This window comes from Bos taurus, chromosome 3, assembly GCF_002263795.3.
Source record: "Bos taurus isolate L1 Dominette 01449 registration number 42190680 breed Hereford chromosome 3, ARS-UCD2.0, whole genome shotgun sequence".
Lineage (NCBI taxonomy): Eukaryota > Metazoa > Chordata > Mammalia > Artiodactyla > Bovidae > Bos > Bos taurus.
This window is the reverse complement of record NC_037330.1, coordinates 102,019,591-102,045,778: the sequence shown is the minus strand read 5'-3', so window position 1 is coordinate 102,045,778 and position 26,188 is coordinate 102,019,591. Positions and strand designations below refer to the sequence as shown.

Below are 26,188 nucleotides of genomic sequence, written 5' to 3'. Positions count from 1 at the left end.
GGCTGTCCCAGTCCCCTTTCCCTCACTGCCATCAACCACACTGTGCCTGCCATCCCCGCCCATCCCTGGCTTCCAGGGATGAGGGCATACCAGTGGTGCCCACCCCACCGGGGCCTTGTCGTGGACACTGGCGAACATTCCACAGGGTTGTCGCCTCCCAGCTGAGAGGCTCGCCCACCCCCTTCCCCCATCCTCACCACTCAGCCCCTGTACCAAATCCCCCTGCCCCCTCACACACTCTCCCCATAGGAGTAACTGCCGTGGCACAGACAATGGGGCTGTATTGATTAGTACAATTCCTGGGCACCTCCGGCCCGTCTCCCCGGGAGCTAGGACAATGCAGCTTTGATACACAGAGCAGATTCTCAGCAGGTCCTTGGGCTGGGGGAGCCCTCACACCCCCATTCTCCTCCCCCGCGCCCCTGCCACACAGCTAACTCTTCCTGCTCCTTTGCACAGTTGCAACTTTTTGGGTCACTTTTGCTGGTGTCTGTCTCTCTGGCTGGCTGCGCCTGCCCCTCCCTGGCACAGACCACTCAGCCCCTCTCCCCACCCCCAGTCCTGCCTCCCAGTCTGCCTGGCACCAGAGAGGGGGCTCGACCTCCTCGAAGGTGACTGACCTGTTCTGGGGAGGAGGGGGCCACAGGTCCCTGAGCCGCCGCCATCCCGGGGTGAGCACTTGGAGCGGAGTGCGCGTGTCTCCTCCGCTCATTCACACCTCTGCCAGCTCCGGGCGACACTGACGCATCCCCTGCCTCTTCCACTGCCGGCTGGGCAGCATCAATTACTTTCACCTCATCTCCTCCCGAAGCTCTGCCTACCCCCTCCCCTGGCCCTCCCCCTCCGGCCAGTCCCCATGCAGCCCAGCGCGGATGCTCCACAGCTAGAGTGAGGCGTGGGGCTTGTTGTGTTTCTCCCTTGTTCCCAGCAAGTTATTGGAACAAAAAACACATACACACACTCACAACCACAGAGTGAGGCAGAGCGGGTGCAGCAGAGAGAGAGAAGGCAGCTCATTCGCGTTCTAGAGTGGGGTCTGGGGCCCAGATGCTTCTGAGCACACGGACCTGGCACTTGGTGGGCTCCTGGTAATGAGGTTGGGTACCACTGGGCACTAGAGATGGTGAAGGGGCAGGGAGAAGAGGACATGGCCACAGGGCACTACCAGAGCATCTCAGACTTCACAGGGTGCTGTGGGCTGAGGGGTGATAGGCCCTGGAGCAACCCCCCCAGGACTTGGGGATCCCCAGCCAGCCAAGATGGCTTTGCTGATCCAGACACGGATCAGCTTCTGTGACACTTACACTTCTGTGAGTGTGTCCTCACAGAAGAATGTGACTGACTCTGCAAAAAAGTTGTGGCCTGGTGAACTGCACTGTCACCTGTCTGAAGAAAGATGGTATTACCCAAGAGGGTGGCTGCAGAACACGGATCCTTGACAATTAGCACTGGGTCACTTAGAACCTGAGGCGGTCCCTCTGGAAAAGAGTGCTGAGTGGTCTGGGTAGAATGTCACTCAGACCCTCCAATCCCTCTTCTCTGAGGCCACACTCACTGGTCAGTCTCCAGTGGGTGCGGAGACACCACAAAACAGCAACCAGGAAGGTGGGCACGAGTGTTCTGGTGCTGGGGAGACATAGCTTCCAGTTTCTGGAAACTGATGGGGGGCAAAGGGTCTGGTACAAAGTAGGATCTTAGTAACCTAAGATCAGGCATGAATTCTGATGTAAAGGACATCTTCCCCGTGAGTTTGGTAAGTGTGCTGACTCCAATGGGAACATGGCAGGATGACACTATTTTAAAATTTGTTGTTATTATTATTTTAAAAATATTTATTGGGCTGCGTTGGGTCTAAGCTGCAGCGCACGGGCTCTCTAGTTGTGGCGTGCGGGGTCAGCAGTTGTGGTGTGACGGTTTAGTTGCTCCGTGGCATGTGGGATCTTAGTTCTTTGACCAGTGGCATCGAACCCACGTCCCCTGCACTGCAAAGTGGATTCCTAGCCCCTGGACTACCAGGGAAGTCCCAACATCATTATTTTTTAAAAGGCAAAGTCTTTAGTCAGACAGGCCTGGGTTCAAACCCCAGCTCCGGTGGACCTCCCTCTATGTATCTCCTTAGGCAAGTTACTTTACTTGTCTGGTCTTAGTTTCTTTATCTCTAAAATGGGGATCATATCTACCCATCTTTGAAGCTAGTGAGCATTATTAATAATAGCAATAGATGATATATATTAAGTGCTTACTGTGAGCTAGACGCTGTCCTAAACACTTCATATGAATATATATTAACTCATTTAATCCTCCCAACAGCCCCTTGAGGTGGGTATGCTACTATGCCCATTTTGGGAGAGAAGATGGGGAGTAACCTTGGCTCAAGCAAGTCTCCCAAGAGAACGGCCTCAGACCCTAGCGACTGAGCTGCTTCCAGGCCAGCCTCATGCAGCCGGGTCCCCAGACACGCTCTGCTGACTTCTGCTGACTTCCTGCGAGTCCAGACTGAGGGCCAAGCCCCTGGCTAGGCCACTGGTTCCAGGAAGGCCCAGTCATCCATGATGCCCAAATGCTCACTTCCACCCAGGGTGGGCTCTGGGCTTTGGCTGCCCTGGCCTGGGCCGGGTGCCCAGAACAGGCAGCCCTGGCTGGACAGCTTTCTCTGGCTCTGGCCATGGGGACAGCAGGCGGCAGCAGCCCAGCTGGGTCCTGGCCGTAATGAGGCCTCATTAGTGGGATCCAGCTGCTCTAGCCCCACTCAGGGAGGCCGGCTCCCCCAAGCCCGCCTCTGACTTTTCTTAATAAGAGTGGGCATTCCTCCAGAGGGTCAAGGAGTTGAGGGGCTTTGTTTGCGACCTGTGACTCCGAGGGAAGGTCCTGCTCAGGCAGGACTGCAAAGTGCTGGGGTGTTGGGGCCTCCGGGAAGCTGTGTGAGGGGAGGGGAGGCCACAGAGCTAAGTCGGCGGGCTCCAGGCGGGCCAGGGTTGGGAGGGAGGCCAAGCGGAATGGAGGGCAGGTCCCAGTCCAGAGAGGAAGCCTGAGAAGGTTGAGGCTTTTCCTCTGGATCTAGATGTTGTCCATTTCACTGGGGAGGCTGCAGCTGTGAATCTAGGATCACCAGTCATTGTGCAGGCTGCCCTGGCTAGGACAGCACCTCCTCTGTGCTAGTCCTTGTCATGTAAAGAGAGTGCACACTGTGTGTTGGTGCCTGAGATAGGAGAAGACCTACTGTGTGTCAAACCGCACTAGGAAGGCACCCAGCGTGTGCCAGGTCCAGTGCTGGGAGAGCACCCGCTGTGTGCCAGCCCCATGCCCGGGAGCCCTGGTGGTCTGCTGGGTCCTGCACTAGATGAGTGCCCCATGTACGCCAAATTCTGGGCCAGGTGAGGACCCGGGATATAGTCAGCCCTGAGCAAGGTGAGCATATATTGTGCACTTGGCACTGTGCTAGGTGAGTGCCCAATGTGTGCCACGTCATACTGGTTGAGCACTTGTCACATGCCGAGACTCATGCTAGGAGAATGCCTGGTAAGTGACAAGCCTTCTACCAAGGGAGGGCCCGGTATATGCCAAACCCTGTGCTTGCTGAGCTCCCAGGATGTGTCAAGCCCACACTGGTTGAGCACTTGCCACATGCCAGGACCCGGGCTGGGTAAGCATCCACTGTGTACCAGGCTCTGAGATGGCTGCTGCAGACAAGAAGTATCTAAACACTCTTGTCAAAGCACAACAGAACAGGTCAGGGTGGGGCAGCCCCAGGCGGCCTGTGGAGCTTTCAAAGCCCTCTAGGATGATTTAGATGCTCTGGCACCTGGAGCCCTAGCCTGGGTGACTCTGCTCTTATTCATCATGAGGCTTCCCAGTAGCAGAGCCACCCAATGCAGCAGAGATGTGGGGAGAGACCAGTGAGGCTCACCAAGGCCTATCTGCCCAATGCTATATGAGTGGGGAGCAGGCACAGGGGAAGGGACTGAGTGGGACTTTGTGTGAGACCGTGGGATTAAAGCTGAGCCACTGGGGCTCTCCTGTCTTGGGCTCCTCACTACCAGCTTCCTGTCCTCTGAGCCCCAGGCAACCCGGCCCTACATGTGTATAAATAGAGGCACTAGGTCTCCATGAAAGGAACCACCCCCACCCCCACCCCTGGTGCCCCCAAGCATCCCAGCTGCTCCCAGGCTTGGAGGCACCCCGGCCAGCTGGGTTCCTGCATGGCCCTGTCCTAGGAGCTGCTGAGGCGTGAGGGAGGCAGCTGAGCTGGCCTGGCAGAGACCATCTGGGCTGGGAGTGGGGGTGAGGCACACGTGCAGCAGGCATGTGGGCCTGGGCACGTGCTGAGAAGTGGCTTGCCCTCCACGGGGCACCTGCCGCATGGAGAGTCCAGCAGAGGCTCCAAGGATGACATAGGGTAGACCCTGAGCAGACACAGGGGGCCATGTCTTCACACCCAAGCCTGGGGCAAAGGGTGATGGAAGTGAGGACCTCGTGGCCGGGGCCAGCTGCCTACTCCCTCATACCAGGGCACAAATGGCAACAGAAGTCACGGACCTGGGAGGGTCCAAGTGCCCCTGGTTTACACGCATGGCCCTCAGCTCCCTCTGTTCTGCCCCACCGTGGCCTCTAGAGAAGGAGCATCCTTCATGATCTGCCCTTAGGGGACCATGGGCAGCTAATGAAGTCCGGGTACAGCTGCCCAGGTTAGCTAAGAGGGATGGCGCTCCTCAGAGACAAGCGCTACACGGAGGCAGCACTGGTTCCAACTGAGTCCTGAGAATAGTGTAGCCCAGGGTCATAAGCAGAACTGAGAAAGAAGCAGGAATAGAATCTCGAGCAACCACTAGGGGTGCCCAGGGGACCTGCTATGGAGCCTCAGACGCAGCAGCGGCGGGCAGATGTCAAAGGTCAAAGGGCACGAAGGAAACTAAGCTCTGGCTATCTTTAGGCACATCCTGGTGCTGGGAACGGGCGTCCCAAGGCAGCATTCCCTTCTACAGACAGGCTGGCCGGCAGAGCCTGGGGTCTGGGAAGCTCAGCCCCAGCAGGGGTTCTGGGACCTTGGGATTCAGGCTCCCTGTGCTGCCCACGTGGGTCCCCCATCACCCCTGCCTGCCTGCCCCAGTCCTTTCAGGGTCACTCCAAAGAAAGCAGAGCAGCCAGGGAGTACTCAGAGGGTTTCTTAAGTTTCACGGGACTCAGAATCTCCATGGAGGGAGGGGCAGAGCCGCACTCCACTTTCTGCTACAGGCCCATGGAGATTCCAACACGTTTGGCAAGAAGGAAGCCCGTCTTGATCCTATCATGGCATCTACTCCCCCCTAGCAAGTATGAGGGTCTTGAGCCCTCCATCTCTGCCCACGTGTGAGCACTCAAGAGTTCAGGCTGGCTCAGGAATACTTTGAGAAGCCTAGTTCATTCAGACTTGTTCCAATCAGGAGTGGGCCAGACCAGAGCGGGCCTGAGGGGCTGGATGCTGGAAGTGCAGGACCAGGCAGGAGAGAGGGTCCTGAGCCTGGAGCACAACTGTTTGACTCCCTCCCCAACAGCATTTCTCTGGACCCGGGACTTAAGAGTCCCAGAAATCCCTGGTGAGAGACAGGGCTTGTTTGGGGAGGGCTCAGCAAGAGACCCTAGGTCAATCAGTCTTTCAGTGAATGAGAACAGCAACAGGAGAATCCATGTGGGGAAGGGAGGGGCCAAGGGAAGGGCCATGTTTAGCCACTGGCTTCCTTCAGGGCAGCTGCCCAGTCTCACTGGTTCTTGAGGCAATATCCCCAGAGAAGGAATACAAGGACTGCCCTTGGGGTATTTTCCTGGCTTCTGATTCCAGAGCTGGCCTGCTCCACCCATCCATGAGCCATCCGTCCATGAGCTGGCCCTGCTCTTGCCCGCTGCTTCGTACCACCTCTTCTGTGCTCTGAGGCAGCAGGCAGTGAAGAGCCGTGACTTGGGGAAAGGGGAGAGGGATGTTTCCTGAAAGACCTCACAAGAGGATTCAACATGAAATGCTCTATGCTATTTCTCTAGTGGAAGACGAGAAACATCCATCTCTGAGGACTCCTCGATCAGTACCTACTGAATGCTCTCCACAGCAGGCAGAGCACAGGATGGGGGTGCTGGGGTGTCAGCCATAGGACAGCCCTCCCGGCAGGATCAACAGCAGCCTGCTTTCCAGGGTATCTTGTGATGAGGGTGGGGAGTGTGCTTCCTGCCTCCCAGCATGACTTTTGGGCTCTGTAGCAGAATCTGCCTGCTGTGGGCTCCAAACAGCGGCAATATCTAACCTGCTGGGTGAGGGGCTGCCTGCCTGGGCCTGAGACAGCCCTACCACTCAGGAGTCCTGGCAGTGCCAGACTCGGGGCCCCATGGAGCCTCCTAGGCCCTCCTGTCAAGGCCAGCAGCTGACAGCAGGCCCCAGAAGGGATGGACGGTGCTCATGACCCCCACCCTCTCCCTGCAGTCTAGTCCCTGTACTCACCAGCATCCCTTTGGCACCTTTTCCTACCATGGTGGTGGTGGGTTAGGGGCTCTGGACTCCCAGACCACACTCACAGGCTCTGTTTCTAGCACCTTTCAGAGTACAGGCCTCCAGAGCTGTGGAGAGAGCAGAGAATGAGGTGAGGATCTGGCCCGGGGAAGGCAGGGCAGGACATGTGTGGCTCTCCAGAACAGGTAGTGCAGGGCTCAGACCACCTGCCGCTCTTCCCTCCCATCCTGTTCCTTTCTGGATGACCCTCAATCCAGTTCCTACCTCACTCTTCTCCCAACCCTTCCCCTGGATCCCTTGGTCTCCAGGCTTCCTGTCCCAATGGGCAAAGGTCTATTTTTGACTCTCCAGATGCCCAATTCTATAAAAGATAAAAAATGAACACAGAACTGGGACAGGGTCCAATTCCTTCATTGTCTGTGTGAATGGCCTCAACCTTTCCCCTGAAGGGGAGTCAGCTTGGATCAGCACATGCTCCCCGACCGCGCCCTGGCCACGCAGCCAGGATGGGCCTTCCCTATCCTGGTGCCGCTCAGCCTGGGCTCCAGGCATCTGGGCTTGTTGTTACATCACTAACTTGGACCAGAAGCTCTGGGCACAGCAAACACAGCATGTGCGGGCACGCCTCCGTGCCCTTGCTCAGGCGGGCGCCTGCCGAACACCTTGCCTCCTGCTCCCAGGTGAAATTCTACAAACCCTTTGGGACCCTGCTTCAGTGTCACTTCTCTGTAGCTTTGCCTGACATGGCCCCCACTCCACTCCAGAATGAACAAATTGCTTCCTCTTTTGTGTTTTGTGCTACCAGTGTCCTTATAAACCCACTCTAGACATATTTGCTTATGTCTGTCAACTGTAGGTTGGCCAGTTCCCTGAGGGGTTGGATGTGTTTCATTGACCCCTCTGTGCCCAGCTCGGCTTGCAGGAAGTGTTGGTGGAATTGAGTTGAAGGGAAATGGATAACACTGAGGCCTTGGAATCAGGAGCCAGGTCAGCTCAAGAGATCTTTCAGAGTCAAGTGGGGCTGGTGGTGGGGGGTGGGGAGCAGACAGACAGGCAGGAGGCACGGCCATGCGGCTGCTGGTGTCTGAAGGTTTGATGTTGGATGGATGCAGATGCAAGACGAGGTAGTTTTTGACATGCCACAGGAATGGAATCAAACTTCGAGAGCCTCAAGGAATGCTCTCACAGGAGGAAAACCCATGGTGAGATGGACAGGGACGTTCACCCTTCATAGGACCTGGTCACAGGAAGGACTGGGGTCTTCTCTGGGTACTCTCAGGGAGTGGACTGTAGCGCAAAGGCTATTCTGTGACACTTGGCCCCACCCACAGCCACTTTAAGAGTTCACCCGCAGACCCAGGAAGTCATTGGAAAGCTAGAAAAGAGGAGGAACCAGCTTTTCTTTGCCTATGCAAATCCACCCTAGGTTACCTTTGGCCCTTCCCCTGGTCACCAGTTGTCCTGCACAACCTCCTCAGGGCCAGGCAAGGGTGTGACTTGTGACTATTTCCCTCAGTTGCCCAGGCCAGGTTTCCTGCCTCTCTAGAGAAGTCCCTGCTCACGGCTTTGGTCTTCTGGGGTCAGTCAGAAGAAGAGGGAATGTGATCACACTCTTGTTCTCACTCTCCACATCCCTCCAAGCTATAAACTCTAGACTTATTGTCTTCAAAGCTGTCACTCTTTGGCTATCAAATAATAATGACAATGATGATAGTAATGAAGCGGAGCCACCTCATGGGTTGGACATCATGCCTTCTGGTCAGATGAGTAAACTGAGGACACTCTGTCCTGGAACTTGGGCTACAGGGTGATATCCCTGAGCAATGCGAATATGGCCCTTGTGTTCAAGGCGCTTCTCTTTCTCAGTGGGAAAAAGACTGCTTGGCAGCGGCTCCCAGGACAATGAGTTGGGTGCAAAGCTTTGCTACTTCTCCTGCTTCTGCTATTTCTGTTAAATGGCCCCATCCATCCATTCAAAAAGTACCACCTGAAAGCTTATGATAGGTCAGGCCCTCTGATAGGGGTTGGGCATCCACATTACCCAGGCACCAGGTCTGCCCCTCACCCATATATGGGCAACTATTGACAAGCTCTCTATCTGTGCCATGTGGGTCAGAGTCAGGTTAGCTTGTGATGAAGTGCTTGGACTCTGGGACCTGGGAGGAGGAGCTGACTCTGCCAACTCACTAGGTATGTGACTTCAAGCAAGTTACTTAACCTCTTTGACCCTTGGTTTTCTCAATCTGGAAGATGGGCTAATTATACTTCCTTTGTACCTTCTGAAGTTTCTGCTTAATTTTCGATTCTACACGTCCTCCACTTTCTCCTCCCCTCCAATCCATTAATCTTCCCAAAGTCCTAAAACCCTGATTCCTTCCAATAGTCTTCCACAGCCAACAGGATATGGCCTAAATTGTTCAGCAGGCAGTTAGGGCTGGCCACAGTTCAATTCATTTATCCCACAAATATTTATTTCACACTTGCTCTGGGCACCTGTGCTGGGCACCACGAACTCTTCAGTCTCTGGCCTCCTGGAGCTTACAGGTTGGGTGGAAACAAGTGGAACTGGTGACTCAAATGCATATAATTAGAGTCTACGATAAAGGGTGCAAAAGTGAAAGATCTCTTTACCAGAGTCTACACCAGTGAGGCCTGGCCTTGTCTGAGAGTTACAGAGGACTTTCCTGAGGAAGTGATGTTTAAGAGTCAGAGTGGGATGATTAGGCAACAGTGAGCAACAGAAGAGGAAGAGCGATTCAAGCAAATGAAATAATACAAAGACCAGGAGCCTGGGGCTCAGAGTGAGGGAGAAAGTGGCCAAAGATGAAGGTAGATGCATAAGGAGGGTCAGGGTCTACAGGGCCTTGTTTTGATCTTTATCCTGAGGGCAATGACAGGACTGAAGTCTTTAAATCAGAATTGTAACTGTGAGCAGGAGCGACTGGTGGCGTGTGCATTTTGAAAACGCCAACCTAGATTAGTATGGAGAAAGGACTGGAGGGAGGGGAGAGGGGAAGAAAGGAAATTGATGAGGAATAGGCCAGGCCAGGAATGAGGGGGCTTGGCTCAGGAAGGTGATGATGGGGTGGGGAGAGGTGCACAGATTTGAGAAAAATATAGAAGGTCACTTTGGTAGGACTTGGTGATGCATTGGACTTGGGGGTGAGGGATAAGGAGGGGTCTCTGGTTTCTATTGGTATAATAGGAAGAAGCCAGTGCCCATTCCAGGGACAGAAATGCTGGAGATGCTGCAGGTTTGGAGTGGGGAGAGGATGAGCTAGGTTGGGTGAACTGGGTTCAAGTTGCCTGTGAGCCACCCAAGGAAGGATAGGGAAAGGACAGTCATAGGACCTGGTCCATCTTTACTGTCTCACTGCTCAGTCTTCCTCTCCTCTAAACAGGACTGTCGGGTCAATCAATTTTAAGGGTCCATCTGGGCCAAGCCTTGAAGTCATTGCTGGGAATGGAAAGGTGACAGGTTCTTTCCCTGCCTTCAAGAACCTCACAGTTTAGGAGAAAGAAGAGGAAGCGTAATTTCCCATTCACTGTGTTGGAGGGAGGGGAGGCGCTGTGGGAGTGGGGAACGGCCCTTAGTTCTGCCTAGAGCCCAAATCAGCTATCTACAGCCACTTATGGCCACCTGCGGGCCATGTGGGACTCTCCAGCATCCCCAGAGGGTTCTTGCCTTCATGCCTTTGCTTAGGCAATTCCCTCTTCCTTGAGCACCCTTGTCCCCATTTCCATCTGTATATACCCCACCCTTCTTCAAAGCCATTCCAAAGCCATTACCACCAAGAACCCTTCCTTTCTCTTCCACTTGCAGTCAGTCTTCCCACTGTGCCCCGGGTTACCCCCAATGCAAGCAGTGTACATCTGATCAACATGTTCCTCACACGCAGCCGTTGCAGCATGGTTACTTGTGTCCAAATCTGCCTTCCCCACCAGCTGGAGAAATCCCAGGGCAGAGGGGTGATTCTTCTGCATCCTCAGAGCTGGGCACTGAGCCGCAGTCGCAGTGTAGGCCGAGTTAAGGGGGCGTTTTCTCTGCGGTGCTTGGAAACACTTGGGCATGCTCAGTGTCGCCCATTAGTCCCTTCCTAGAACCAGTCCTCCCTCACCCACTACCCTCCAATCTTCTGACACTCCCTCACTTTGGGGTTCTTTAACCTCTCAGGCCCTTCTCTCCTTCTCCACTCTTAGGCCCCTCAGCCTTTATCTTCTAGCGGCTGCAGCATCAGACTTGTTTCAGCAAAGAAACAGACCTAGGCATTATGAGAGAGCTGTCAGACAGACGGGGACGCGGCTCCTTTAAGAGTGGCCAGCGAGGGGGCGTGGCCTGCGGAGATCTAGCCCGAAGGGGGGCGCGGCTCCTTTAAGAAGCCGCGGGTCTGCTGAGAAGAGGCCCCTGAGCGGCAGGAAAAGGCGAGGTCGCTTTCAAAGCTGTAGCACCGCCTGGAGAGCCCGGATTCCTCGAAGCCGGCGCGCTCGCCTTAATCCCGGTGCGAGGTGTCGGGAGCGGGCGTTACATCAGCCGCCACGTGTGGGCCTCTCAGCTGGTGTGGGGGCGGTGACCCCGCCCCCCGGCCCCTGCGGTGGAAAAGTACCGGGGCGCCCAGGTCCCCGCCCCCTTGCCCCGCCCCCGGGCCGGCTCGGGCCCCTCCCGGCCCTCCGGGAAAGCCCCCCTCCCTCCCGGCCCCAGCCTCACGGTCTGCTCCCTTCGGCCGTTGTCTGCGGGGTGCGGGGCACCGGTTCGGGGTGGGCGCCCCGGGCTGCTAGGCCCCTACCCTCACCTGCAGCCGCCTGGGCCCGCCTTACGCGCACCCGGAATGAAGGTTGGGGTGGGGAGGGCGCGGATTCTTCCCAGGAGAGCAACTGCCCGAGAACACCGTGGCCGTAACCCCTTCCCAAAGCCGGGAGCCGCAGACAAGGGTCCGAGGGCACCGAGACTCCCTGACACGGCTTCGCAGGACCTTTGGGCGCGCGGGAACCCGCACCCGGCCGGCGAGTGAGCGAGCAGATAGGGAGGCAGGCCGGCTGGAGGGGCCAGATAGGCAGGCAGGCCGGCCGGCGGCCAGCGAGAAGATGGAGAGAAGGAGCCCGCATGAGGGGCGCAGACCCGGGCTGCCGGTTCCCGGCGTCGGCAGGCCCCAGCGCGCAGACCCTCTGGCGCCTCATACAGACGCTCTGGTTCCGGAGCTGCCGGCACTTTCACGCGCCCGCCGCCCGGGACCAAACCGGCATCGGCACGCAGCTCCCCCTCCTCCAGGAGCAGCCACCCAACCCCCCAACCCCGCCGCCGCCCCGCGCCGCCGTTCCGCCCGCTGCAGCTCCTTGGTGACAGCGGTGACACCCAGACGCACGCACCTACCCGACCTTTCCGGCGAGACAGACATCCCCACGCGTGCACCCACTCTTATCCACAGATGCCCGCATGCATGCGCGATCACACACACACACTCGCTCGCTCGCTCGCTCGCTCTCTCGGTCGCTCTTCCTGGGGCTCAGCCCCGTGGAGCCACCAAACACCCAGACCGACGGCAGGACAGAAAGAGGCTCGGGCCGCAGCGCCTCCGTCCCATAGACCCCTTACCATGCTGCAGCCCCCGGCCCAGGCGAGCTGGGTCCGAGCCGCGGTGCGCCCAGGTGGCTTTCTTAAAGGGAAAGTTGCATCAGCCTCTTGAGGCTATGTGCCGCCGCGAGTCTGCCCGCCCCGCGGAGCTGCTCGTCGCTCCTCCAGAGCTTGTTGTGTTTTGGTTTCGGGGAGGCGGGGGCCAAGAGTTTGGTGAAAGTTTGGAGAGTGAAGAAGGCTTGGGAGACCTAGCCAAGTCCCTCCCCTCTCCGAGCAGCTCCCCTGGCCGCCCTGCCCACCCACGCCACCCCCCCACCCCATTCTCATCCCCACCCCCCGGCCGACTTCTCAGGCTCCTCCTCCCAGGGAATAAAATTACAAGTTGCTCCAAGCTTTCCGACGATTGAACCCCACGAACCCATGGGAGTGGGCTCCGCAAAGGAGCCCCCTGCTCCGCCCCATCCTCGCTGCCCTCCCGCTGGGGCCCTTGGAGGAAGTAGATGTCGTCCCCTTCGGCTAGGTTGGAATGAAGCCAGAAAGGCCTGGGGCACTTGGGGGACTGGGGCTGGAGTTAGCCTGCCAGGCCCCCGGCCTTCTGCGCCTGCGTTCCCCCTAGAGAGAAGTCTGAGCAAATTCCATCCCCTTTAGAGCGGTGCTGCTGGGGACTGTGGGCACAGCTGGGTAAGGCCTGGGTCCTCCTCCTTGGAACTGGAGGGCTTGGGGGTCCTTTCTCCACGGACCCTCTCATTGGTTTGGTCAGACCTACACTGGCTCAGGTTCTATCCTTGTGTTGGGAAGATCCCCTGGAAGAGGTCATGGCAATCCGCTGTAGTATTCTTGCCTAGAGAATCCCATGGACAGAGGAGCCTGGTGGGCTACAGTCTATATATGGGCTAATAGACTATAGGTGGGCAAAGACTTGGACACTACTGAAAGGACTTAGCATGCACAGGGATGGTTGTATTACAAGGGCTGCAGACACCAACCTGGGCCCTGTGTTCTCACCCTGGGGAGACATGCGGAGGTTCCAATCCTAGCTAAAGGAGACTTTGCCAAAGGGAGCTTTGCTGAGTCTCAGTTTCCTGTCCTACAAAAACACCTTGCTCCAGGCTGCCTCTGAGCAGCAAAGCCTGGCAGTTGGTGGAAAGGGGCTCCCACATTTGCTTGTCTTGAGGCCACCAGCTTTCAAGGAGAAGGGCCAGTTAGTACTGGCTGTCAGGGGACTATTGCCGTCCCAGTATCTTCTCAGGAAGGGGACCAGTCTCTTCTCTGCACCCTGAGTCTTTCCTCACTGTTGTCTGCCCAGGAAACCAGTCTTTGTTCCCTGGGGATAGTCAGCCTCCAAGAAGCTGATTCACACATGCCAAACTCAAATAAGATCAGTTGACAAGTGAGATTCCACTTTATTAATTTACAGAGGCTCTGAACAAGATAGCAGGTATCAGGCACTGACACTTCCTGCCAAGGAACGCCAGTCCATTCCACCAGGCTTCTCCAAGCCCCAACCACTCAGAACTTACAACCTATTCACGTTAGAGGCTTGGTCAGAACAGGGACGATTTGGAGACACTACTCTCAGATGGTAAAGCGTCTGTCTACAATGTGAGAGACCTGGGTTCAATCCCTGGGTTGGGAAGATTCCCTGGAGAAGGAAACGGCAACCCACTCCAGTACTCTTGCCTTGAAAATCCCATGGACGGAGAAGCTTGGTGCAAGCTACTATCCATGGGGTCACAAAGAGTCAGGCACGACTGAGCGACTTCACTTTCACTCTCATCAGCAAGATTATTTTCGTTTTTACTTTGTCTCCAGCCTTGCAGTTTTGTGATTTGTATTCTATAGCTTGTTTGTGATTTGTATTCTATGAACAGGTATCTTATGTATGTGTGTCCTCTTCCTGAGCAGTCTGTGGCTCCCATGCCCCCTGCCCTTGTGGATTTGTATAGATGGATCTGTGTTTGTGGAGGAGTGACTGTGTGCACCGAAGCAGCTCTGGGTCTCAGTGTGCATGTGTGCCCAATTCTGGGAACTGGGCCCCTGTGATCCAAGCATCCCTCCCTCTGTCTCTCCTGCTGGGACATAAATTCTCTTACTGGTCTCTCCCTCCCTCTCGCTGGGGCTTGTCACAAAGGGCCACGACACAGGGAAGACAGGATGGAGGCTGCTGGAAGAGCCTCCATGGAGTGGAGTGGGGACAAGGAAGAATAGGAGGGTGGGACAGTGGCTTCCATTTCCCTTGAAGGAGTAGACTGGGACTGGGGGCCCCTGAGAAGAGAGCACTGAATGTCAGTGAAGCTTCTGGGACCAATGGGGCCACCCGACTATAAGGACTCCACGTGAAGCAGGGGCGGGGGGGTGGGGGGAGTGGGCTGGGATTCCAAGAAGTGAAGGGGAGGAGAGCTCAGGGCTCAGTCCTGAGTCAAGGAGAAGGTGCATTTGGGTTGGGGCAGGGAGACAGTCTCACACTTTAGCCCACGGGGTGGAGGAAATAGATTTTCCCCGGGGACTTGGGAAAGTTGGCGATGTTGCCCACATGGGTTTTGCTAGACCGATGACACCACACAAAGTACATTTGCATACATACAGAGACTTATAGATCTGTGCATTTTACTCATTTTTATCTAGAAAGGGCTTCAAGCAGATGCACAATGAGGTGAGTCCTGAGGAAAAGCTTAGGAGAAAGATTCTGGTTGTCTGTCTCCACGAGTCAGAGACTAAAGCGGCTCTTTTCTTCCAACCAGAATAAGGCCCCAAGGGAGGCAGGTTTGGGCCTAGCCCAGGTCAGAGCCGAGATGGCTTCACTCCCACCATGAGCTCCCCACCCTAGACCGCTGGCCCACAGGATGGGAAGGGCACGGCCAGCCTGAGCCACCATGGGGAGAGGAGGGGGATCAGGCCAGAGGACAGAGGGGAGGACCGATGGGTCAGACATCTCTCTGGCTGGCTTCTTCCTGGGCAGGGCAGCAAGAGGACAGGCAGCGGCTGGGCCCCACCCACTGTGGTCTAAGGCGTGTCTCAGGAGCCTCCCGCTGCAGTGCTATTTCCTGGAGGGCTGGGTCCACGTCAGATCCCCCTGGTGCTGACTGGTTTCACTTGTCATCATCAGCCCGAAGAAGCAAGGTCTCTGTCGGGTGGCACAGAGTGTGCTTAGGTGTGTGTCTGGTGGGATGAGGGATCAGGCCAGACGTGGGCCACTTCTGGAAGGAACTGTAGGAGCTGGTGGCACTGGGTATTTGGTGGAAGGGTGCCGGGATACCCTGCGGAGAAGTTGGGGGAGGGTGGACATTGCTTTGAGTTATAGCCTGGACTGACCAGGCTTGAAGACCCAGCCTCAGGAGCTGCAGAAACCCACCTGGGCTTTGCTCTCAGATTCTTCCTCCCTTGAATGCCTAGTGGTCAGTGCCTAGCACCTTCCCTATCCTGTCCCAATGCAAGGGAGGGATCTAGGTTGGTTCCAGATCCAAGAGCTGCCTCTGGGGCTCCATGTGCCCTTCAGGCCACCCTGCTGTGCTTTCTCTGGCCCGGGTGGGCAGCATGAGCCAACTACAGGAATCAGAGCAGGGGCCCAGGGTGGATCTCAGCAGCTGCAGGTAAAATTAGAAAGAGAGATTGGAAACATGGACTTTGGCCTGTCTAGGGTACAGCTCTGATGTCCAGAGCATTCAGTGTTCAGATTTCTAAATACCTTAGAGCTCTCAAAATCCAGGATTCCCAACGCCAAGGGTCCCAGAGCTCTGAACACCACAGTGAGCCCGAAACCTAGAGTTCCCAGCACCCAGAGGCCTTAAATGCCCAGAGCGCCTCATGTCTAGGCCTCTAGGGCTCCTAACATCCAGCGCTGAGTGCCAATTCACTGGGAAGGAATCTGGAGTAGGGGGAGTGGTGGCCCTGTTGACCCAGGTCCCTTCAGTGACTGGCACTGCCTGAGGAGTGGCCATCAAGGAAGCTGGGCCAGGGGTGGTGCTGGAAGCAGCAGCGATGCTTCCTTGATGCTCTCATCCTGTCCTGAAGTAGGATGGAGAGTGGTGATTTTTCCTCCAGTCCCTCCCCACCCCACGTCACATGACCTGTGTAAGTGAATGTCCATTTACTCACCACGTATGAATGTACATCTCCTCTGTGCTGGGAACTGTGCTGATTTCTAGGAACTCAGCCCTGAGAGGAAAGGAACTCCCTGCATATGGGAACGTGACCGTGTGTATGTCACGTGCCAGTGTGAGACAGCATGTCTCTGAGGCCCACGTGTAGTCAAGGGCTTGGCTGAGAGAATGAATGGCTGCTGGCCTGCGAGAGTGTGGATGTCAGGCTGTGAGCACAGACGGTCAGCAAGTTGACATGTCTGATGGTCAGAGTGGGTCTATGTCTCTCCATCAGGCCGTCTCTGCCTCGCTGCTTTCTTAGGGGTTGGAGGCAAGGTCCCTATTCCGCCAGATCGGGCCTCCCTGTGAGGAGCAGGAGGCTAGTTCTGGGCTAGAGGCTGACACCCAGAGCCGTCCTGTTGAGGGATGAGAGATTCCTCCCACTGCCCCTGCCCCCGCTGAACCCAGAGCCTCATTGGATTGGGAGGAGTGGCTATAAGTGGAGCAGCCAACACCAAAAATAGCCATCCACCCTGGGGAGAATCCTGAGACACCACCCCCTCCTCCCAGTCCAGCCCAACCCAGCTTGCTGACCTGGAGCCTGGGTAAGGCTCCTGTCTGACTCCGCTTCCCTGGGTCCTGTCTGAGTAACCCTTTCAGACTGGGAGGAGGAACTAAGCCATGATGTGCCTACCAGTGATGACATCACAGGGAGCTGTGACATGATGGGGAGTGACACTGGGTCCCAAGTGGGTGGTGTCTGGCGGCCCGAGTGGGTGGATCTCAATCTGCTGGCAGCACCCTACAACTCCCAACAGCTGAGGATGGTGAGGCTGGATAAGGTTTACTGGGGGGCCCTGCCTTATCAGTCTTCCCCACATGCCTGATAAGCCTCTTACCCATGGGCTAGCTCAGGGAGCAGGCAGGGAGTAGGCTGGAAGAGGGGAAAGGGTCAGCTGGGGCTGGCTGAGCTCCAGGGCAGACAGCCAGGGTCAGGGAGACATGGCAGAGCCCCAGAAAGGGGATGAGAGGGGTCCCCAAGACAGCCATGGCTGCCTGCATTCTTATCCCAGGACTTCCACTTGATAGCCAGGTAAACTGGAACCTCGCTTTCCTCAGGATTCCTCAACAGAAGACTCTCAGTACTGGCTACCAATCACAGTACTGTTGTGGGGATTAAACAGGGTGAAGTAGGCAAGGAAGAGGGCCTGGTACCTAGTAAGTGCTCATCCTCCTTCCTAGAAAAGGCCAGGATCCTATAAGGGGCCCACCTGGCCCAGGAGCAGCCCCCGGCTGGCCTGAGCCTTGCTGGGGTTTCCAGAGTCTGTGCAGCCCCATCCCCACCCCATCCCAGTCTGGGCTTGACTTCAGACTCCCCAGGAATCCTGGGCTTCCTGGCAGGATTTCTTCCAGTGCCCACACTGACATCTTGGAGTCCTGGTGCCCTCTGGTGACAAAATCCATCCATGGCAGTTAGAGCCTATCCCTAGGATACATCTGTCCAGACAAAGTGCTGTCTTTATGCCTTCCGCACATCATGTTTCCAAGGTAGGAATTATCCCCATTTTCTAGAGCTGAGGCTCAGGCAGGTTAAATAATTTGCCCGAGGTGAAAGAACTAATCTAAGTGGTAGAACCTGAGTTTGAACCCAGGTTGGCCAGTCTCCAAAACCTATGCTCTTGTGAACAATGTACACACGCGGTCATGTGGTGACCCAGAGTTTTATGTGCCATACTGATAACTGGATTGCAGTGATGCTTGGGTGTGTGCTCACTGAAATTCTTCAACTTTGAATACAAAATCGTGTGACTTGGTTTTGAGCACAGTGAGGTTGGGTGTTTGACCACGGAGGTGTTTTGCGTGGCTGTATGATTGTATTGTGTGAGTGTAGCCACAGTTAGGCTGGTCATTTATGTTGTGTGAAATCAGCCATGGCAAAGTGCAGCTCTGTGCGTGTATGTGTGTGTGTGTGTGACTGTCGTGGAGGGGTGTGTGGCTAGCTAGCGAGATTGTGGGGGAAGCTGACCGAGGGCCCTGAGTTCCCAGCACCCCTTGCCTTTGTGGTCCCAGGACTGTGTGTGCTCACCATGACACGCTTGACGGATGGCTCCACATGCCTGATACGCTCCCTTGGGCCTCCCAGGTCTTAGTCCTCCCCTCCCCCACTTTTTTGGGAGGAAGTAAAGCAAATAGTTCTGCCAATGGAATTGGCTTTCAGTTTTTCCATAGGACATTTGTGAGAGCGTTTTATAACCCTTTGAGTGATAACTCCGTTAACAAATCATTTAAAAAAGAAAAGTAAATAGAGCTATTCTAATTCTTTCATTTGAATTCACTTGTCAGTTCTTATCCATTCTCCAGGTCTTGTTCACAGATCCCTGGGGGTCTCCAAGACCCTTCCAGGGGATCTACAAGGCAAAAATGATGTTCATAATACTACTAAATTGTTCTTTGCCATTTTCACTTGGTTGATATTTGCACTGATGACACAGAGCAGCCTCGGGTAGAACTGCTGGCACCCAAATAGGAATCAAGGCGTGGCTCCCAACTGTACCAGCAGTCTCTCTCTTTTTTTTTCCAGCCACTGTGCGAGCTCAGTACAGAAAAAGAAAAGGGAAAGGCCAATTTTGCTGTTGATAAAGCAACAAAATTACAAAATTTTATTAAATCTCGACTCTTGACTACATCTTTGCAACATTTGTGTGACAAAGGGGAAGTGTGGTATAGAAGTATGATAGTTATCTCCAGGAAAAGCACTCAAAACGATTGAGTTGTGAGCTGAAAGTCACTTTTCTCACTGACTGGCTACTTTCACTTAAAAGAGCACATGACAAAAATAGTTATTCAGACTTGAGTTTTTGGCATGATTTTCTCAAAAGTGAATGAAGTGAGCCTGTTACTTCAAGGGAAGAAAACTATTAGTGTTTTGGTCAGTGATACAATTAGAGCTTTCAAGTGAAAATTAGAGTTTGGAAAACTTCCATCTGCTACCGTGAGTTTGAAAGCATCCCAAGTTTGATGAGATTGGTAATGACATTAATGAATGTACAGGGTTTTTTGTTTGTTTGGATTTTTGTTTTGTTTGTTGGTTGTTTATTGGTTATTGTGTATAATGAGATGTGTCAACATTTGGAAGATCTGATAACTAACTCAGTGAACCACTATTTTCCAAATGACCAGCATACGAGTTACAGAAACGTGCACAGATAAAAGAACCATTCACAATGCAAGACAGACCAGTGGATTTTAATATAATATAATCGGTTCGTTGATATAGTTTCAGATTCCACACTGTCACTAAAGTTTAAGAAATGACACCTGTTGAGTTTTGGTGTAGAATCAGAGAGGAATAGCCACAGCAAGCTAAAAGACTATAGTTGTTGTTGTTGTGTAGTGAGTGGCTCAGTCTCGTCCGACTCTTTTTCGAACTTTTTCCACTGTAGCCCTCCAGGCTCCCTTTGTCCGTGGGATTCTCCAGGCAAGAATACTGGAGTGGATTGCCATTTCCTTCTCCAGGGGATCTGCCCAACCCAGGGATCAAACCGGTCTCGCGCATCGGCAGGTGGATTCTACACTGCCGAGCCACCTGGGAGGCTCGAGAGACTATTAACTTCTCTCTTTTCCGACTACATATATTGTGAAGCTTAGTTTCCTTCACATCTTGCAACCAAAACCATTTACTGCAATAGATTGAATACAAAAGCAGGTATGAGAATCAGTATGAATCAACATGAATATCAACAGATAAAACTCAAACAAAAATTTTTGTGTCCTCAATTAAAAAAAAAAAAAAGCTTTTTATTTTATATTGAAGTATAGCCAGTTAACAATGTTGTGATAGTTTCAGGTGGACAGCAAAGGGACTCAACCATAGATATACATGTATCCATTCTCCCCCAAACTCCCCTCCCATCCAGGCTGCCACATAACATTAAGCAGATTTCCCTGTGCTATACAGTGAAAGAAAGTGTTAATCACTCAGTCGTGTCTGACTCTTTGCGACCCAGTGGACTGTAGCCCTCCAGGCTTCTCTGTCCATGGGATTCTCTAGGCAAGAATACTGAAGTGGGTTGCCATGCCGTCCTCCAGTGGATCTTCCAGACCCGGGGACTAAACCTGGGTTTCTTCCATTGCAGGCAGATTCTTTACCATCTTTAGCCATGGACCTTTAAGATGCTATACAGTAAGGTCCTCAATTACTTTTAAGTGTAAAGGGTCCTAAGATGAAAAACTTTGAGAACCACTGAATTAGAGTTTTACTTAAAAAAGGACAAAACTGTATTTTAAAACTTGCTAAGAAACTAGATCTCATTTGTCCCTATAATAATAATGATTATATAAAATGATAGAGGTGTTAGCTAATGCTACAATGGCTATCACACTGCAATATATAGATGTGTCAAATTAATATGTGGTCCCTTTAAATGTACACAGGGTTATATGTTAATTTTATCTCATTTTTTTAAAAAAAGGAGACTATTTTTTCTTTGTCATTATTAATGTACTATTAAAGAATAAGCTTCTTTTACTGCTTCCATCACAATGCAAAGAAGTCACAGATTTTCAGCACATTCACGGTGTGCCTGCTGGCATTTTCTTTCCCTTGTGGAATGTTCACCTTGTCATCTTCTCCCTGTACAACTTGGTCTTCCTTCATGAGAAGAAAAATTGATCCCTCAGTAGCTCCTGCCTCTAGGAGCGATGACATGGGCCAGTTGTCTAGCTGGACTGTCTAATTACTGGCTCTCCTTCTCATCCCATCTCTCCTGTTTCTAAACACCCTTTTAAAAAAGCGATTATTTGTTGAGTACTGTGTTAACTTTTTATTTATTTTCTCATTTAATCCTCACAATGGTTTTACAGGCTAGAAACTATGATTGTCATTTTATAGGTAAGAAAACTCAACCTCAGAAAGGTTAGGAGAAGCCTCTAGGAATGGAAATGACTTTAAAGCCCTTTTAATTCACACATTCAAAAAGTTGCCCAGCTGAATTTTGGTACTTGAACAATTGTTCTTAGTAATAAACTACCACTGAAGGGAGACATGAGCACAAATCCGCACCCAAGCCCTGAGGATGTTTGGGTCCTGGCCCCATGAGATGCCGCCATGCTGAGAGCATGTCTGAGCCCTGCTGATGATGTCTTGCCTGGACTGTTTCCAGAAGCTTTATGTTCTGTTTCCAGAAGCTTTTAGCCTTCACACCCACATTCTCACCAATGTTCTCTATGAGCCCTTACCTGGGGCAACACACTTGAACTCCTCCTATATACCGCATCCTATACCTGGGCCCTGCGATCCGCCATCACACCAGAACCTAACTCCTGGAGTTGAGATCTGGGTGGGTTCAGACTCCAGGATGGCACTTTTAGGGAGCAGCAGAAGAAGTCGGGGCTGGAGGGTGAGGGGAGTGGGTAGAGATGGCATGTGAGCCGAGAGAAGCAGGCATGGAGAGGAACCTTGGGCTGTAGGCCCCCACCCACAGCCAGGAATGTTCCCAGACAGTGCTGACCTCTCACCCCAGCCCACTTCAGCTCAGGATCCACAGCCCCCACCAACCCCACTTCAAGGACCAGCAGCCGCCTCTGGAGCAACTGGGGCATCACCATAGCAACCAGGCCAGACAGGATGGGAGTGGGGTGGGGCGCTTTAAAGTCTTTTATTGCTTCAAAACATAGGCCTGTTCCTCTCATCGTGGTCATGTTCAGGGGCCCTGAGGACTGGGAGATCCAGACCAGCAGGGACCATCCGCTCCCCACCGTGTCTCTCAACTCAGGGAAGGAAGTTTCTGTGGTCTCAGCCAGGTCCTTGCCAACACAATCCAAGAGGAAATTCAGGCTCTCTGTCCAGGCCCGCCCCACCCCAACACTTTGGATGCTGGTGAACGTCTCCTGCGGGCGTTCTGGTGGCAGAGCTGGAAGAGAGGCAGGGAGGGGCTGACCCCTTGCCTCTGCCCCTCTGGGCTGAGATGCATTAGGGATGCGACCTTGTCAACTGTACCTGATGGGAGGAGTAGAGGAGTGACTGTGCGAGGTGGGGGCTGCTCAGGGCTCAGTGACCTAGACAGAGGCCTTGTGCAGGCGATTAGCTGTCACGCTGGGTCTAAGCTCCTTACCCTCAGAACTCTAGCCTCTGCACCCCTAAGTCTAATGCAGAGGTCGGTGGGGGGAAGGCCTTGATAGGTCTCCAGTGACCCATTTAGCGTAACCAGTTGTGGCCCTGTGGGTCAGGCCTCTCTCCATCTCTGTCTCTTTGAATCTCTCTGCTTCTGGGACTCCCCTGCCCGCCTTGCCTTGTGTGGTGCCTCTGTGTTTTGGTCTCCCCGACTCCACGTGTATTTTGTGCTTTGTCTTTGTGAAGAGCTCTGTGGCCCTGACTTCCTAAAACTCTGGTGGGTTGACAGAGGGGCACGAATACCACTAGGAAATGGGCTACAGAGACCTCAGTGACAGGGCGTGGGTGACAGGAAGCCTTTGGAGACACAGACCGGTAGGTGACGTGAGGTCTTAGACAGCACAGGGTCTCGGTGGCGACGCGTGGCGGGTGGCCCAGGTTTGAGGCACGTTGGGTTGTTTGTACACACAGATTGGGTGACTGAGTTGTGGCTAACACAGGATCTGGTGACTCAGAGGCAGCAATTCAAAATGAGATCTTGGGCAGCCGAGCGACAGTGGTGGTTCTTAACTAGGGCAATTGGTCCCTCCCCTCCAAAGGACATTGGCTGTGTGTAGAGACGCGTTTGGTCATCTCATCTGAGGGGAAGGTGTGCTATTAGCCCATAGTGTGCAGAGCCAGGATCTTGCTCCCCAGGCCACGTGCACAGGCTGGTTCTGCACGCAGACCTAAATGTGGGGGCCCACTCTGAAACCCGACTGCCAGGCTGAAATCCTAGCTCCTGCCAGGCTGAAATCCTAGCTCCTGCCCTCTGCGACTCTGGGTGAATCTTCTTATGTCTAACGTGGAGTACCCAGGCGGCACCCTTCTGGAGTGCTGGGATTGCTGAGCTGACTCTTGTCAAGTGTTTAGAATTGGGCCTGGCACAGAGCAGGTGGTATTTTTTGACTCAGGCCTGGAGAGAATAAGAGTAGGTTTAAATTCAGGGACTCAAACGTTCTCTGCCTTTCTCGTTACAGTGTCTACTTCAGACAGGCTTCTTCCATCAGGAAACCACATGGCCAAAAGCCCTCCTGTCTTATAGTTACCGACCAGGGTTCTTGACCTTCCTTGTGGGTCAGTCCCTAAATCATGTCCGACTCTGCAACCCCATGGATTGCAGCACGCCAGGCTTCCCTGTCCTTCACTATCTCCTGCAGTTTGCTCAAACTCACATCCATTGAGTTGGTGACACCATCCAACCATCTCATCCTCTGGTGTCCCCTTATCCTGCTCTCAATCTCCTGCCCTCATCAGAGTCTTATCCAATGAGTCGGCCCTTCGCATCAGTTGGCCAAAGTACTGGCCTTCCTTACTCAATAAAAAATAAAAGGCCAGACAAGAAATTCAGGCAAGGGCTTTACTGGGGCTCCTACCGCAGCAAAGGGAAATGAAAATAAATAAGTTTCCCTTGCTGGCTCCCTGAGCGAGGAGGGCAAGGTGGTTCTGTACGTGGGGTGAAGTTAGGGGTGTGTCAGGGGTTGGGCCAGAGGCGTGGCTTGGGTGGTTTGCCCACCCCTAGGTGCTGTTGAGTGCAGGCGGCATGTGGAGTACCCTGCTTTTGCTCCTGATCCCGGCTTTCGTTCCCAGCTCTTTAGAAGTGGCAGTTGGGTTTCTAGCCCTTTTTTATCTTGTCCATAATTTACCCTAACTGCATGTGCATGGGTATTTCTCATGCCTTGTTTCTTTGTATTTTTGTTGCTCCAGGAATGTTTGTCTAGATGCAAGTATTGCAGCAAAGGGTCCCAGGTCCCAGGTCTCATACGGTCTCTTCATGTCATGCAGGTGTAGTTATTTCTGAGGAAAAGAGACAAATACCTATAAATCCCAAAGAAATGGCTCCGATAGGCTAAGTCTGGGTCACCTGACCACTCACTTTTTGCAGAACACCATGTAAATAGATTAAGTCTTCTGTTCACCAGGAGGACTTCCCTGGTGGCTCAGCAGTAAAGTATCTGCCTGCAATTCAGGAGACCAAGGTTCGATCCTTGGGTCAGGAAGATTGCCTGGAGAAGGAAATGGCAACCCACTCCAGTACTGTTGCCTGTGAAATCCCATGGACAGAGGTGCCTGGAGGGCTATAGTCCATAGGGTCACAAACAGTCAGACACAACTTAGCAACTAAAAACAACAGCAACAAATTTTTCATGACAATTCTCTGGGATAGAATTCTTACTTTCCCCTTTTAACAGCTAAGGAAACTGATGCTCAGAGGTTCAGTAACTTGCAAACCCAAGATTGGATCAAGGCAGTCTGGTTTAAAAAGATGAACCCTTCCTTCACAGTCACCATCTTGAATGTTTATATTTAGATATATCAGGTTTTATTTTAAAATGTGCAATAAGAAGCAACATTGTATTTGTTCATAAGATGCAATCACAGAAGCATTTACATTACAAACAGTAGCTCGTTTTTCTTTTTCTAAGATAAAGCAATTGCATTCGTCAGTAGTCATCTGGTTTTTTGAGTGGGCTCATGAGAGAATGGTTGTGATTTTCTTGGTGAGAGAAAACAATAAGAGCTGGTCCTGGGGTGAAGGGTGGGGTAGGAGGGAGGAAGGGACCTTGGTGATGAGCAGAACAAAGTCTAGATAGAATCTGGCCGGTCCTGAGATAGGACTGCCATGGTTGACAAATTCTTTGTTTTGATGATGACCAAACCTTTCAACTTTCCCTGAAGCATTGATAGGGATACAACACAGTCAAATCAATAATTTACTAATAATACATCTGCTGTCAGTTGCACTCATCTTGAGGGAAAGAATGCCTGCATTATGAGAGTTGTCTTGCCCTAGAGCCAAGGGTGCAAGACGAGGGGCATAGATAGACAGGTGTGCTACTTACATCCTTATTCATATCACCTAATCCTTCTTAGGTGCTTAGTATAAGGAATAATCAGATGAAAGCATGTGAGTGGGTTGAATAGGAAGAGGAAATTTCCCTTGGGGAATTCGGCATCAGAGGTGGGGTTATATTGCTCTCTAGTGGACATGTTGTGAATTTACACAATATCAGACGATGTGGCAAGTTGGTTTTTGGTTTTTTTTTAAACCAAGGGGTTGGTCTCCAGAGTGTTTGGGAAGCCGGCCCATAAGAAACACTGTGTGTGTGTGTGTGTGTGTGTGTTGGGAGCTATGCGGCTTCGCCTAACTTCACCATGCAGAAATCAGGAAATGGTTAGAGAAGAAAGACGTGGGAGTAGTTGATGGCAATAACCCAAGGATTTTATTTAAAATGTGAGAAAACCAAAGGCTGTAGAGATAGGAACTTTTCCCCCCGCTTGACATGGACTAAGTAAGGTGATTTAAATAGGAAGGCACAGCCAGTAACTTTCCAAGCAGAACTGGATGTCTGCCTGGGTGATTCTAGATGTCAGTTAAACTGAGAAATATTCCAATTCCACTGATTCCCTTGATTCATGCGGAACAAGAAATAAAAAGTGCTGTGCCATTATTTAATAAAACAAAACAAAGCAAAACAAGAGAAGGACCAAGAGATAGTATACCCACAGTAAATAAAAGAACATTTTTGTCAGGATGGGAAAATAGAAGGGTTTAGGGGGAAGGGCATGTAAGAGGAGATGAGTTAAAGATTTCATCTTAATGGTGAATATTTTTGTCTTTAAATATGTGTTTAACTTTTTCTCCTTCTGAGAGGGTAGCACACTCTTTGTTTCCAGTGAGAAATTGTCTTTGATCCGATTGGATTTAGAGCTAGTTGTTTAAAAATTAGTATCTGGGGATTTAGAAAATATTCTGTTTGCTTGAATGGCTTCTCTTAAGTATGTAAATGAATTGCTCTATTATGAGCCTAAATTGCTCTTGGCAAAATTGTCTTTATGTGTTTAACTGGCCAAGGTATAATTTGTTTCATTTATGAACACAGTAAGATTTATCTATGAATTTAAGAGACATTGAA

The 26,188-nt window shown here is 52.7% G+C and overlaps 2 protein-coding genes and 1 long non-coding RNA gene across 9 annotated transcripts in view; 1 reads left to right on the top strand and 2 right to left on the bottom strand.

The window, feature by feature from the left end:
• Positions 1 to 12,353, bottom strand: part of SLC6A9 (solute carrier family 6 member 9) — a 31,698-nt gene extending 19,345 nt beyond the window's left edge. The window contains 2 exon segments of one of the 5 annotated variants that reach the window (NM_001242342.1): positions 6,464 to 6,579; positions 12,063 to 12,353. In NM_001242342.1, coding sequence (NP_001229271.1) covers positions 6,464 to 6,493 — 30 coding nt within the window. In that variant the 5' untranslated portion in view covers positions 6,494 to 6,579; positions 12,063 to 12,353. 5 annotated transcript variants of the gene reach the window in all.
• The window catches only part of KLF17 (KLF transcription factor 17), a 103,575-nt gene continuing 83,960 nt past the window's right edge, over positions 6,574 to 26,188 (top strand). Inside the window, exon 1 of the mRNA XM_024990176.2 lies at positions 6,574 to 8,662. The gene's annotated coding sequence lies outside the window, so the exon portion shown is untranslated. The remainder of the gene's footprint in view (positions 8,663 to 26,188) is intronic.
• Positions 14,627 to 16,821, bottom strand: LOC112446027 (uncharacterized). Of its 3 annotated transcripts, none has more exons than XR_009494006.1 (3): positions 16,715 to 16,821; positions 16,137 to 16,215; positions 14,627 to 15,298 (listed from the first exon to the last, which is right to left on the bottom strand). It is a non-coding gene; the product is annotated as an uncharacterized lncRNA (long non-coding RNA). The 3 variants fall into 3 exon arrangements; XR_003034082.2 differs by having other exon boundaries at positions 16,137 to 16,483; positions 16,715 to 16,791; XR_003034081.2 differs by lacking the exon at positions 16,715 to 16,821 and having other exon boundaries at positions 14,627 to 15,625; positions 16,137 to 16,706.